At 46.4% G+C, this 12,593-nt stretch overlaps 1 protein-coding gene across 4 annotated transcripts in view; it reads left to right on the top strand.

The window, feature by feature from the left end:
• The window catches only part of MTR (5-methyltetrahydrofolate-homocysteine methyltransferase), an 819,135-nt gene that overhangs the window by 479,994 nt on the left and 326,548 nt on the right, over positions 1–12,593 (top strand). For all 4 annotated transcript variants that reach the window (XM_033935789.1, XM_033935788.1, XM_033935790.1 and 1 more), the window contains one exon: positions 3,843–4,028. In XM_033935789.1, the coding sequence (XP_033791680.1) occupies positions 3,843–4,028 (186 nt within the window). The remainder of the gene's footprint in view (positions 1–3,842; positions 4,029–12,593) is intronic.

Here is a 12,593-nt window from a genome sequence, read left to right as displayed (position 1 = left end):
AAACAACAGATCAAGAAAAAGATGGGCAAAGTCAAAACGGTAGAACAGGCATGGTCCCTACTGAAAAATACTATCACAGAAGCACAAAGCCTCTACATTCCGCGGATGTCCAAAGCAAAGAAAACTAAAGGCAAAAGGGATCCGGCGTGGCTCACTGAAGAGGTGAAGGAAGCCATAAAAGAAAAGAAGGACTCCTTTAAAATGTGGAAACGCATGAAAACAACCGATGCTTGGAACAAACACAAAGAGGATCAGAAGAAATGTCACAGGGTGGTGAGGGATGCCAAAAAGGACTATGAGGAGAAAATAGCACATGAGGCCAAAAACTTCAAGCCCTTCTTTAAAGAACATAAGCAATGCCTCCACTTGGTCAGACCTGGGGGTCCATCGTGCCCAGAATCCCGCTCACGCGGCGGCCCAACAGGTCCAGGACCTGTGTAGTAATCCTGTATCTATACCCTTCTATACCCTTTTTCAGCAGGAAATTGTCCAATCCTTTCTTAAACCCCGGTACCGTACTCTGCCCTATTACATCCTCTTTAAGCGCATTCCAGGTGTCCACCACACGTTGGGTAAAGAAGAACTTCCTAGCATTCGTTTTGAATCTGTCCCCTTTCAATTTTTCTGAATGCCTTCTTGTTCTTTTATTATTTGAAAGTTTGAAGAATCTGTCCCTCTACTCTCTCTATGCCCTTGATGATCTTGTAAGTCTCTATCATATCCCCTCTGAGTCTCCTCTTCTCCAGGGAAAAGAGACCCAGTTTTTCCAATCTCTCAGCGTATGAAATGTTTTCCATCCCTTTAATCAGACGTGTCGCTCTCCTGAACTCTCTCGAGTAACGCCACGTCCTTCTTAAGGTACGGCGACCAATATTGGACGCAGTTCTCCAGATTCAGACGCACCATCGCCCGATAGGTACATAAAAGGGAGGAAACCCGCAAAAGAGGCGGTGGGACCGCTGGATGACCAGGGAAAGAAAGGGTACATCAAGGAAGACAAGCAAATTGCAGACAGACTAAATTCCTTCTTTACATCTGTCTTTACAAAGGAGGATACCGCAACAATTCCAGAAGCAGTGAAAGTGTTCAAAGGAGTAACAGAAGACAGCCTCACCACAGTAGAAGTGGACTTGGACCAGATTTACCACCAGATCGACAAACTCAAAAGTGACAAATCTCCTGGACCAGACGGAATTCATCCGAGAGTCTTGAAAGAGCTGAAAGTGGAAATCGGAGAACTACTGCAAAAACTTGGCAACCTGTCAATCAAAACAGGGCAGATACCGGACGACTGAAAGATAGTAAGCGTCACACCGATATTTAAAAAAGGATCGAGAGGAGTGCCAGGCAACTATAGACCTGTGAGTCTCACGTCAGTCCCTGGGAAGATGGTTGAGGCGCTGATCAAGGATAGCATAATCCGGCACTTAGATGCATACGACCTGATGAGAGCCAGCTAACATGGATTCAGGAAAGGGAAGTCGTGTTTGACGAACCTACTTCAATTTTTTGAGACAGTGATCAGACAAATTGGTAATGGAGAACTGGTGGATAGTATATACTTGGATTTTCAGAAAGCGTTCGACAAGGTTCCACATGTAAAACTTCTCAGGAAACTGCAAGGTCATGGAATAGAAGGAGATATACTAAGATGGCTGGAGAACAGAAGGCAGAGAGTGGGCATAAATGGGAAGTTCTCAGACTGGGAGAAGTTGACTAGCGGTGTACACCAGGGCTTGATACTTGGGCCCATCTTATTTAATATTTTCATCAATGACCTAGAGGATGGAACATCCAGTGAGATCAAGTTTGCAGATGACACAAAGCTATGCCGGGCATTCAAATCGCAGAAGGACAGTGAGGAACTCCAGAGCGACTTGAGTCGATTGGAGAAATGGGCAGATAAATGGCAGATGAAGTTTAATGTGGAAAAATGCAAAGTGATGCACTTAGGCAGAAAGAATAAGGAACACAAGTATAGTATGCCAGGTGCAACTCTGTGAAAAACCGAGCAGGCAAAGGACCTGGGTGTACTAATTGAAAGGACCCTGAAACCTTTGGCGCAATGTACGGCGGCGGCAGCGAAGAAAGCAAATAGAATGTTAGGCATGATAAAGAAGGGAATTACGAGTAGATCAGAGAAAGTAATAATGCCACTTTATAGAGCGATGGTCAGACCACACTTGGAATACTGCATCCAGCATTGGTCTCCATACCTAAAGAAGGATATAAAACTGCTGGAGAGGGTGCAGAGACGAGCAACAAAGCTCGTGAAAGGTATGGAAAACCTGTATTACGAGGAGAGACTGGGGTTTTTCTCCCTTGAGAAGAGGAGACTGCGAGAGGATCTGATCGAGACTTTCAAATACTGAAAGGAATCGACAAAATAGAGCGGGAAAAACAGTTATTTACAATGTCCAATGTGACACGTACTAGAGGGCATGGACTGAAGCTGAGGGGGGACAAGTTCAGGACAAAAAACAGAAAGTTGTGTTTCACGCAATGAGTGGTGGACACCTGGAATGCTCTCCCAGAAAAGGTAATTGCAGAATCCACCATTCTAGGATTTAAGGGTAAGCTAAATGTACATCTCCTTATGAGTGACATAGAGTGATACGGGTAAGGGTAAACTAGATTTGCATCTCCTTATGAGAAGCGTAGAGTGATATGGGGACTAAAACTATGCCAGGTACACCTGGAGAAGCCTCCAAGTGTGCGGATCACCGGACTTGATGGAACTAAGGTCTGATTCGGAGATGGCAATTCTTAAGTTCTTATAACAACTTGCTCTCATGAAAGTAAGTTGTAAGGCTGCCTAATTGTCTGGCCCAGATGTAAAGCAAGAATTGCAGCTAAAAAGCAAGCAGTCATGAAGATTCACACCTAATAGCCAAAGTAACTACTTGCCATGCCCTGGCCAGCCATGGGCATAACAGGCCCCTTCCCTGGGAGGCCTACAAGCAGGAGGGACTGGGCATCTCTCCTACTGTCATGTTATTGTAGAGGTATTGGAGGAGGGGGATCTGGTGGCAGGAGGGAGAGGGAGTGAGCATCCCTTCTGTCTCTATTTTGGTTTCAAAGATTGTCGGGGAGGTAGGGGTCATTGGGGGAGGGGGGCGGCGGCAGGCTTCCCCAAATCGGCTCTGCGTATGTGTAAGAGCCGTTTTTTAAGTGAGTGATCGGATGGGATTATGATTGCCCTCCGCAAAACTTATTTGCATAAGAAACCTGTTGAATGATCGATCGCTGTTTAGAAATTGGTCAAAAAATCAACCCACAATGACCTCTACGGTCTTAACAACCATTTATAGTGCATCTATCTCTGTGTCTTACTGTAGGTGAAGGTGATTATTGGAGAGTTACATTTTAGTCATCATAAGTGGTAGCCACTCCTTTTAAATTGCCTGCACAACCTCTGCAGCAATGCTTCTCGGCATTCTGGGGCCACACTGCACTATTTTGTCTGTGATTTCTCCAGAGATGTGTGTATAAGCAGCCTTCAACTTTGCTGATGCATACTTTTCTTTTTACCTCCAACCTTTTCTTTTACTTGTTTCCACTTCTTGCCTGCTCAACTTTCTACATTTTTCTATTCTCTTTCACCTCTGCATCTTGTCCCTTTCCTCCTATGCCATCATCCTGGAATTCCTAGCACCACCACTAAATCCAGACTAGTTCTGGGTTCTTTAATATATCCCCTCACACAATAATCAGTTATCTTTCTTTTTAATTTTATTCTCCATAATAATTCCACTGGCTGAAGCAAATTAACAGATGCTTCATCACATAGCTGTTTTATGTTCCTAGGAATGTGTAGTAAACTGCTTTTGTTCTGTTTGCAGGTTCCATTGTGTATTGATTCCTCAAATTTCTCTGTGATTGAAGCTGGGCTGAAGTGCTGTCAAGGCAAATGTATTGTGAACAGCATCAGTTTAAAAGAAGGGGAGCAGGACTTCCTCAAAAAGACCCAACTCATTAAGCAATATGGAGCTGCGGTAGTCATCATGGCTTTTGATGAAGTAGGGCAAGTAAGTGTTTTCTACATGTTTTTGCATCAATAGAAGGACATTATAAGAAAATGACACTGCATCTGCCAATTACTGAGGTGCTGTAGTCTGGGCATATAGGCACCAAATATGCTTAGAAATGACCAGTCAATAATTTAGCTATGTGCAATTATTCTTTAATCCTGTGTCCTGCCCCTTCGCACCTCCCCACCCCAACATTGCCATAATTGTGGCTCATACTCTTATATACTACAGTAACAATTCTTTATTACCAATTCTAGTTCAACATGTCACAGAAGGCTTTTATATAAGGTAATGTTTCTCAACCTGCGGTACGTATACCCGAGGGCAGGAGTGCTCAAAAGGTCGATTGTGATCAACCAGTAGATCGCAACGGCAATGTGTGTTGATCGCGGAGCCCATCCTGTCCCAATTTCTGCCTGACTGGCCCAGAACTTCCTCTTCGATGTCAGAATTGACGTTAGGGAGGAAGGCTTGTGGGCCTGGTGCTTCTACGCACCTGGCATTAGGGAAGCAGGGAGAAATCGGCGGTGATGGCTTTGGGGGAGGGCAGGGAGAGAGAAAGACAGAAAGAAAGAGATGGAGGGGGGATATTTTGGTTTGGATAGTATTGCCTTATACTTAAGAGTACTAGTATGACTGTTTATGTTTTGGGGTGGGGATTTGGCTATCTGGTGTATTGGTTGTATTGTTTCGTGCTGTGTTTGCCATTGTGAAAAAAAGAAAGAAAGGGGAAGGGGTAGGGAGAGAGGAAGAAAAAGTTGGACTCATGAAGGGATATAGAGAGATGTTGGTTAGGGAATGGAATGAGGTCTGGAGGAGAGGAAACATGCAGGAGAAAGAAAGGCAGAAAGAAAGAAATTTAATTTAATTTAATTCTTAATTTAATTTAATTCTTATATACCGCTAATAACCATGAGGTTTCTAAGCGGTTTACAAAAATGATGCATTAAAATGATACAATAGATAAAAATAAATAAGATAGGTACTTGGAAATTTCCCTAACTGTCCCAAAGACTCACAATCTAACTAAAGTACCTGAAGAAACAATTAATGAAAAGTAAAGATAAAAATATAAAGAGAGAGGTAGAGATAGAGATAAATATGAATATTCCAACAAATAATGTATAAATAACTATTTTAGGACAAGAATTTCTTAAACAAAGTGGTCTTTAGTTCTTTCCGGAAGATGCTGTAGGTCAACCTAGCGGTATCGATGAGATAGCCTATCCATGATTGCTGTCTACCAGCTTGAAACTTCTGTCTAAGAAGGTTCGATATCTGCAGCCAACGTTTTTCGGGTATGCAAACAGGTTGTTGTTTCTGGTAGATCTAATGGGGGAATAGAATTCAAAATGAAGTAGGAGGTAATTAGGGGCCATTCCCCAGATTAATTTATAGCAAAAGCAGGAGAACTTGAATAGAATTCTTTCTTCGATTGGTAACCAGTGTAGCCGTTTGTAAAAGGGACTAACATGATCACTTTTCTTTAGTCCGAATATTAAGCGGACGGCCATGTTTTGAATTATTCGCAGTTTTCTTACGGTTTTTTTAGGTATCCCAAGTAGATGATGTCCAGGGTGGATAGAATCAGAGACTGAACCAGTAATCTGAAGGATAGAGGGTCAAAATATTTTTTTATGGTTTTCAGTTTCCAAAGAGTGGAGAAGCATTTTTTTGTTACCGAGTTTATGTGATCGGTCATAGTTAATTTGGTATCAAGAGTGACTTCTAATATTCTTATAGTTTTTAATATTGGGTGGTCGTGACCATTTATTTGTATTGTTGTTGTGGTGATTTTTTCCTTTGGGCTAGCCAGGAAAATTTTTGTTTTTTCAGAGTTTAGTTTCAATTTAAAGTTTGTGGTCCATTATTCAATTTCCGTCATAATGAAGGAGATGTGCTTGGATGTGGCATTCGTCACATTTGTTATTGGAATTAATATAGAGATGTCATCTGCATAAATGTAATATATTAGATTTAACTTTTGCAGTAGGTGACCTAGGGAGGAGATATATATATGTTGAACAAGGTGGGAGATAGCGAGGAGCCTTGAGGGACTCCTGAGGGACTTTTCCAGGATTTACAGTCAGAAGAAGGAAGTGCAACCAGAGACTCATGAAATCACCAAACAGCAAAGATAGGAAAAATGATTTTATTTTAAATTTAGTGATCAAAATGTGTCCGAATTTATATCTGCTGTCTATATTTTGCACTATGGCCCCCTTTTACTAAACCACGATAGCAGTTTTTAGCTCAGGGAGCCTATGAGCGTTGGGAGCAGCGCGGGGCATTCAGCGCAGCTCCCTGTGCTAAAAACCACTATTGTGGTTTAGTAAAAGGGGAGGGTGTATTTCTCTATTTTTGTATAGTTGTTACTGCCATTGCATATTTTAAACTCATCTGCCTTTACCTCTTTGAAAAAAACCCCCAAATATAAATGATAATTAACATTTTCTCTGTATACAATGTGCTTTGTGTTTTTTTAAATGTTATTGTTGGTAGATCATTTTGACTTGGTTATTTTACAAGTAGCTCGCAAGCCAAAAAAGTGTGGGTACCCCTGCCCTAGGGGGTACGCGGACCACCTGTTGGGGGTTTGCAGGCTGACAGCCTTTCCTCCCTGCCACCCGCCACTGCCCACCAACTACATTTAATTATCCCCCGCTGCAACTCTGGGCGGATATGGATATGGTGGTGGAGAGGGAACAGAAGGATAGATTGAAGGGGATGCAAAGGGGAGGAATGTTGGGCATAGTGATGGAGGGAGAGATGTGGCATGGTGTTGAAGAGAGATGATAGGCATGCAGCTAGTATTGTTTCTTTTTTCCCAGCAATTGAAATATCAAGCTATGGCTGGTCATGACCTTTTGTCAGTTTCTTTTTGGGCCCCAAATCTGTACACTAGTGCTGCCCGATTCAGGGGAAAAATTTTTGATTCGATTCAGCCTATTGAATCGATTTTTCGATTCGATTTTCCTGCCCAATTGGGTGTTTTATTCAAACATCCTGGTAGGTTTATTTTATAGCCTCTTCACCCCTTTTGCCCTCTCCTGCCCACACTGGCGCTATGGTGTAAACAAAATAAACAAACAAAAAAGACTTTTCCTCTCTCTGTTAAATCCTAGCTCACGTTCACGGTCTAACACCAGCTCTGGCATATTGTAATCACAAAACAGAAAATAAAATTATTTTTTCTACCTTTTGTTGTCTGACCATTATTGAAATCATGTTGGTCCCATGCTTTGGTTGTCTTCTGATAACTTGCTTGCCAGGGTCTCCTGCCCATTTGTCATTTTCTTCTTTCTCGGTGCTAACCATCAATCTTACATCTCTGTCCTCCCCTTCCGTTTTCTTTCCCTCCCCAGGAGGTCTGGCATCTTTCCATTTTTTTTTGTCTCCATCCCCGCAGCTGCAGCAATGGATCCCACCATCCCCAGATCCACCATATCTCCTTTTCTTAACTATCCTTTCATCCAGCATCTCTCTCTCCTTCCCCACCACCCCAGGGTCCACCAGCTCTCCCTTTCTCTTCCCAAATACCCTCCTATCCAGGATCTCAATCCCCACCCCCTCTCCATACCATCCCTTGTGTCCAATTTCTCTCCCTTTCTGTTCCTTTCCTCCCTAAATCCCATTGTCCTCCATCTCTCGCTCTCTCCTCTGTTTTTAGACCCATTATTTCTTTTCCCCCCAGTCTTGTGTATGCATGTCTCTTTGAACCCCCCCTTCCCTCCCTCCGTGTACTTCTACACCAGTGCCCCCTCCCCAGAAGGCCTGCTCCCACCCTGCACAGGGCAGGAGCGTAGAAAGATCGTTCCTGCCCCGAAAGCCTGCTAGACCACCAGGTAAGGCCAGGATGCCGGGGGGAAGGCGGAGGTGGGTCAGAGCCGGACGAGAAGATATTTGCGATTTTTCCCTATTTGCGGTCCGGCTCTGCCCTTATCCTCCGCGAATACCGAGGGAGAAGTGTACAGCATTGTGAAAGCTTATTGCATGTAAAAGTCAACGGTAACCCTTAGAGTAATTGCATTAATAACAAGTGTACCAAACCTACTGGGTATATCCCTCCCAGCAATTCCCTCCATTCCTTCTCCCCAATTTCTCAACAGTCAAAGGCCCTCCAACTTCCCACCACAGAAAGCAGATCACGCTATTGATGCTTTCAAAGCCTTCCTCTCTAAGCAACAGTACAAACAAAAATACAGAGTAAAAGCAGTAAGAGTACCAATCATAGCATATCAGCATCTACAGACAAAATTAGCTGACAGTAATTCATATTTCCATAGTGGCCTTTCAAGGTGTTGAATTGTGTGGCTCACAAATCTTATTTAGGAAATCTCTTAATGTGTCAGTGGAATCAAAAACTTGACATTTTCCATCACTATATGTTTAAAATTGCACAATTAAGAAATATGAATCTGCGTTTTTGCTCTACCAGTTTTGTGCAAATAGGATGAAATGATTTCAGCTTATCTATTAGAGCTGCTGAGAAATCCTGTCCAATATGAATTGGGATCTTCTCATATTCTAACGATTCTTGTTTTGCTCTATATGCCCAAAGAATTTCCACTTTATGTCTAATTATGGAGTTTACCAGTCACAACACCTGGTCGTTGGTCTTTGCCAGATTGGAGTCCCACTCGATGTACTCACTCAAACTGAGCCAGTCCAAGCTTAGACAATGGGCAGCTCACTCGCCAGCTAAGATTCCAGAACTGAGAGGAGGACCAAATCATCAGTCGCCTCAGGGAATCTCATAAATCTTAAATTCCCATGACATGATCTGTTTTCAAGATCCTCTCCCAAGTTGCTAGCGCAGATAATGTTTAAGCTCCACTATCTTGGTTTTGACATTCCACACGTCATCCTCAACTGTGGAGACCCATTGTTTCAGGTCAGTGACCCATGTCAAATTGTCCTCTAATTTAGTGAATTGAGTAGATAATTGTTCTATGCCGGGACCCAGTGCTTGCAAGACTACTTGTTTCAGTTCTCAGTAAACTGGTAGGATCTGCCATTTTGTCTTTAACAGATTTCATTCTTTCTCGGTTTTACTTTGTTGTTTTTGACAACATTTCTGTATGAATTTTGTCTAAATATTTGTCCATAGAATATAGACATAGATTGATGGGGTTTTTTTTTAGGTCAAATATGAACGCAATCACTCCTAGTAGGTAAGTATGAGATGAGAATCTCTGAAGTAGGCCAGACTGGATGATCTCCTGCTCACAGCATCATGTGAGCCCACTATTTTTTGTTTTTATAATGCCCTTTAATTCTTCCCCAACCTAACATATTCTTGGAAGATTTGAAACGTCCAGGTTGGGATATGTCCAGTTCTGATAGTATTTTGGAAAAGGATCTGTCAATATAGAACCTTTTCTAAAATACATCCTGGCTACATGTGGTGGGAACAACCAATTTATATTTATCAATATCTAAAACATCAACATAGGTAACTTGGTAACTTGCGTATCTAAGTGGCGAAACAGATGTGTAAGTGCCAATCCTTTTATATATTTGTCAGCCATTTTGGAAACCTATACCTCTACATTCCCCAAATGAAATATAGAAGCTGCAATCTTTCTGCTCTATCAATTTTGAGGAGGATAAAACAGTGGAAGATTAAGGGAGAGACGTGCTTTTAGTGCATCCTGTCAAGTGCCGCCCAAAATGAACACTTTTACAAAACCTATATGTACCGTATTTTCACGCAAATAACACGCACCCGTATAAAACGCGCACACGTGTATAGCGCGCAGAAATCACGATGATAAGCACAAAAACTTTGGTATAACGCGCTCACGATTATACCGCGCATGCTGCCCGACTCTCCGTTCACCCCCCTGACTTCCGTGCACTGCCCCGCCTCTCCGTGCGCTGTCCCGACTCTCCGTTCACCCCCCCTGACTTCCGTGCACTGCCCCGCCTCTCCGTGCGCTGTCCCGACTCTCCGTTCACCCCCCCCTGACTTCCGTGCACTGCCCTGACTTTCCGTGCGCTGTCCCGACTCTCCGTTCACCCCCCCTGACTTCCGTGCACTGCCCCGCCTCTCCGTGCGCTGTCCCGACTCTCCGTTCACCCCCCCTGACTTCCGTGCACTGCCCCGCCTCTCCGTGCGCTGTCCCGACTCTCCGTTCACCCCCCCCTGACTTCCATGCACTGCCCTGACTTTCCGTGCGCTGTCCCGACTCTCCCTTCACCCCCCCTGACTTCCGTGCACTGCCCTGACTTTCCGTGCGCTGTCCCGACTCTCCGTTCACCCCCCTGACTTCCGTGCACTGCCCCGCCTCTCCGTGCGCTGTCCCGACTCTCCGTTCACCCCCCCCCCCCGACGCCCGATTCATCTCCCCCCCCCCCGGCAGGACCATTCGCACCCCCACCCCGAAGGACCGCCGACTCCCCGACAATATCGGGCCAGGAGGGAGCCCAAACCCTCCTGGCCACGGCGACCCCCTAACCCCACCCCGCACTACATTACGGGCAGGAGGGATCCCAGGCCCTCCTGCCCTCGACGCAAACCCCCCTCCCCCCCAACGACCGTCCCCCCCCCAAGAACCTCCGACCGCCCCCCCAGCCGACCCGCGACCCCCCTGGCGACCCCCACGACGCCCCCACCCCCCTTCCCCGTACCTTTGGTAGTTGGGCCAGAAGGGAGCCCAAACCCTCCTGGCCACGGCGACCCCCTAACCCCACCCCGCACTACATTACGGGCAGGAGGGATCCCAGGCCCTCCTGCCCTCGACGCAAACCCCCCTCCCCCCCAACGACCGCCCCCCCCCAAGAACCTCCGACCGCCCCCCCAGCCGACCCGCGACCCCCCTGGCGACCCCCACGACCCCCCCACCCCCCTTCCCCGTACCTTTGGTAGTTGGCCGGACAGACGGGAGCCAAACCCGCCTGTCCGGCAGGCAGCCAACGAAGGAATGAGGCCGGATTGGCCCATCCGTCCTAAAGCTCCGCCTACTGGTGGGGCCTAAGGCGCGTGGGCCAATCAGAATAGGCCCTGGAGCCTTAGGTCCCACCTGGGGGCGCGGCCTGAGGCACATGGGCCCAACCCGACCATGTGCCTCAGGCCGCGCCCCCAGGTGGGACCTAAGGCTCCAGGGCCTATTCTGATTGGCCCACGCGCCTTAGGCCCCACCAGTAGGCGGAGCTTTAGGACGGATGGGCCAATCCGGCCTCATTCCTTCGTTGGCTGCCTGCCGGACAGGCGGGTTTGGCTCCCGTCTGTCCGGCCAACTTCCAAAGGTACGGGGAAGGGGGGTGGGGGGGTCGTGGGGGTCGGCCAGGGGGGTCGCGGGTCGGCTGGGGGGGCGGTCGGAGGTTCTTGGGGGGGGGACGGTCGTTGGGGGGGAGGGGGGTTTGCGTCGAGGGCAGGAGGGCCTGGGATCCCTCCTGCCCGTAATGTAGTGCGGGGTGGGGTTAGGGGGTCGCCGTGGCCAGGAGGGTTTGGGCTCCCTTCTGGCCCGATATTGTCGGGAAGTCGGCGGTCCTTCGGGGTGGGGGTGCGAGTGGTCCTGCCGGGGGGGGGGATGTATCGGACGTCGGGGAGTCGGCCGGGCAAGAGGGCTTGGGCTCCCTCTTGCTCCGATCGTGGGTGCGGGTGGGAGCGCGTGCGAGTGGTCGTTCGGGGTGGGGGTGCGAGTGGTCCTGCTGGGGGGGGTGAATCGGGCGTCGGGCGGGGTGGGAACTATGTTTTAAAACTTTCGTATACCGCGCTCACGCATATAACGCGCGAGGGGTATGCGCGGTAGGTAAAAACGCGTATAACGCGCGCGTTATATGCGTGAAAATACGGTAGTTAGGAGCAGCTATAAATCCTAATATTGATCTCTGTATTCATAGACATGTAGTCTCCTTGTGAAATGGAAAATACACATGCATTGTTCAGTTTCACGCCAGTCTCACCTAAATCCAATTTAAATCATACCCCTTTGCCATATGTACATAGTGCAGATTTACATGTGTAAATCCTGACTTTCTAGAATTGGGTTTTCATTGTGTGTGTGTTTATAAGGGTAAATCAAAAAATAAACGGGGAAAAAAAAGAAGTAACTGTGAGCAATTGAACATATCACTTTTCCACATAGTCCCCATGCAAGACGACGTATTTGTTGTATCGTTCAACTAGCTTCTGTATTCCTACAGAGAAGTTTTTCAGCTGCTCCCAAAGCCAGATGAGCACTGCTTCCTTTACTTCATCATGGTTTGTCTTTTGCTCTCCAGGTCGCAGTGATGTGCCCATGTCTTGTTGCCAGTGACAATTTTCTCCAGAATACTCAGGTCGTCTTCATACTGTCTCAGGAACTGGGTCACAGCCTCCACATGCTGTTGCTTGTGCAGATCAGTAAGCTGTTTGAGAACCCGTCACATGCAGACTTTTTTTTATATCCCAAGTTATCATGCATTATGGCAAATGCAGATCCATAGCTGATATCCAAATTTGCAGCCAATCGAGACACTGCTATCTTTCAGTCTTATCTAATCAAGATATCCACCATGTCAACGTGTTCTTGTGTGCACGATGTTGATGGGTGACCAAAACGACCTTTGTCGGTT

Source organism: Geotrypetes seraphini, chromosome 3 (genome assembly GCF_902459505.1).
Source record: "Geotrypetes seraphini chromosome 3, aGeoSer1.1, whole genome shotgun sequence".
Lineage (NCBI taxonomy): Eukaryota > Metazoa > Chordata > Amphibia > Gymnophiona > Dermophiidae > Geotrypetes > Geotrypetes seraphini.
Note: the sequence above shows the minus strand (reverse complement) of the source record. Positions and strands in the feature narration are given on the sequence as shown.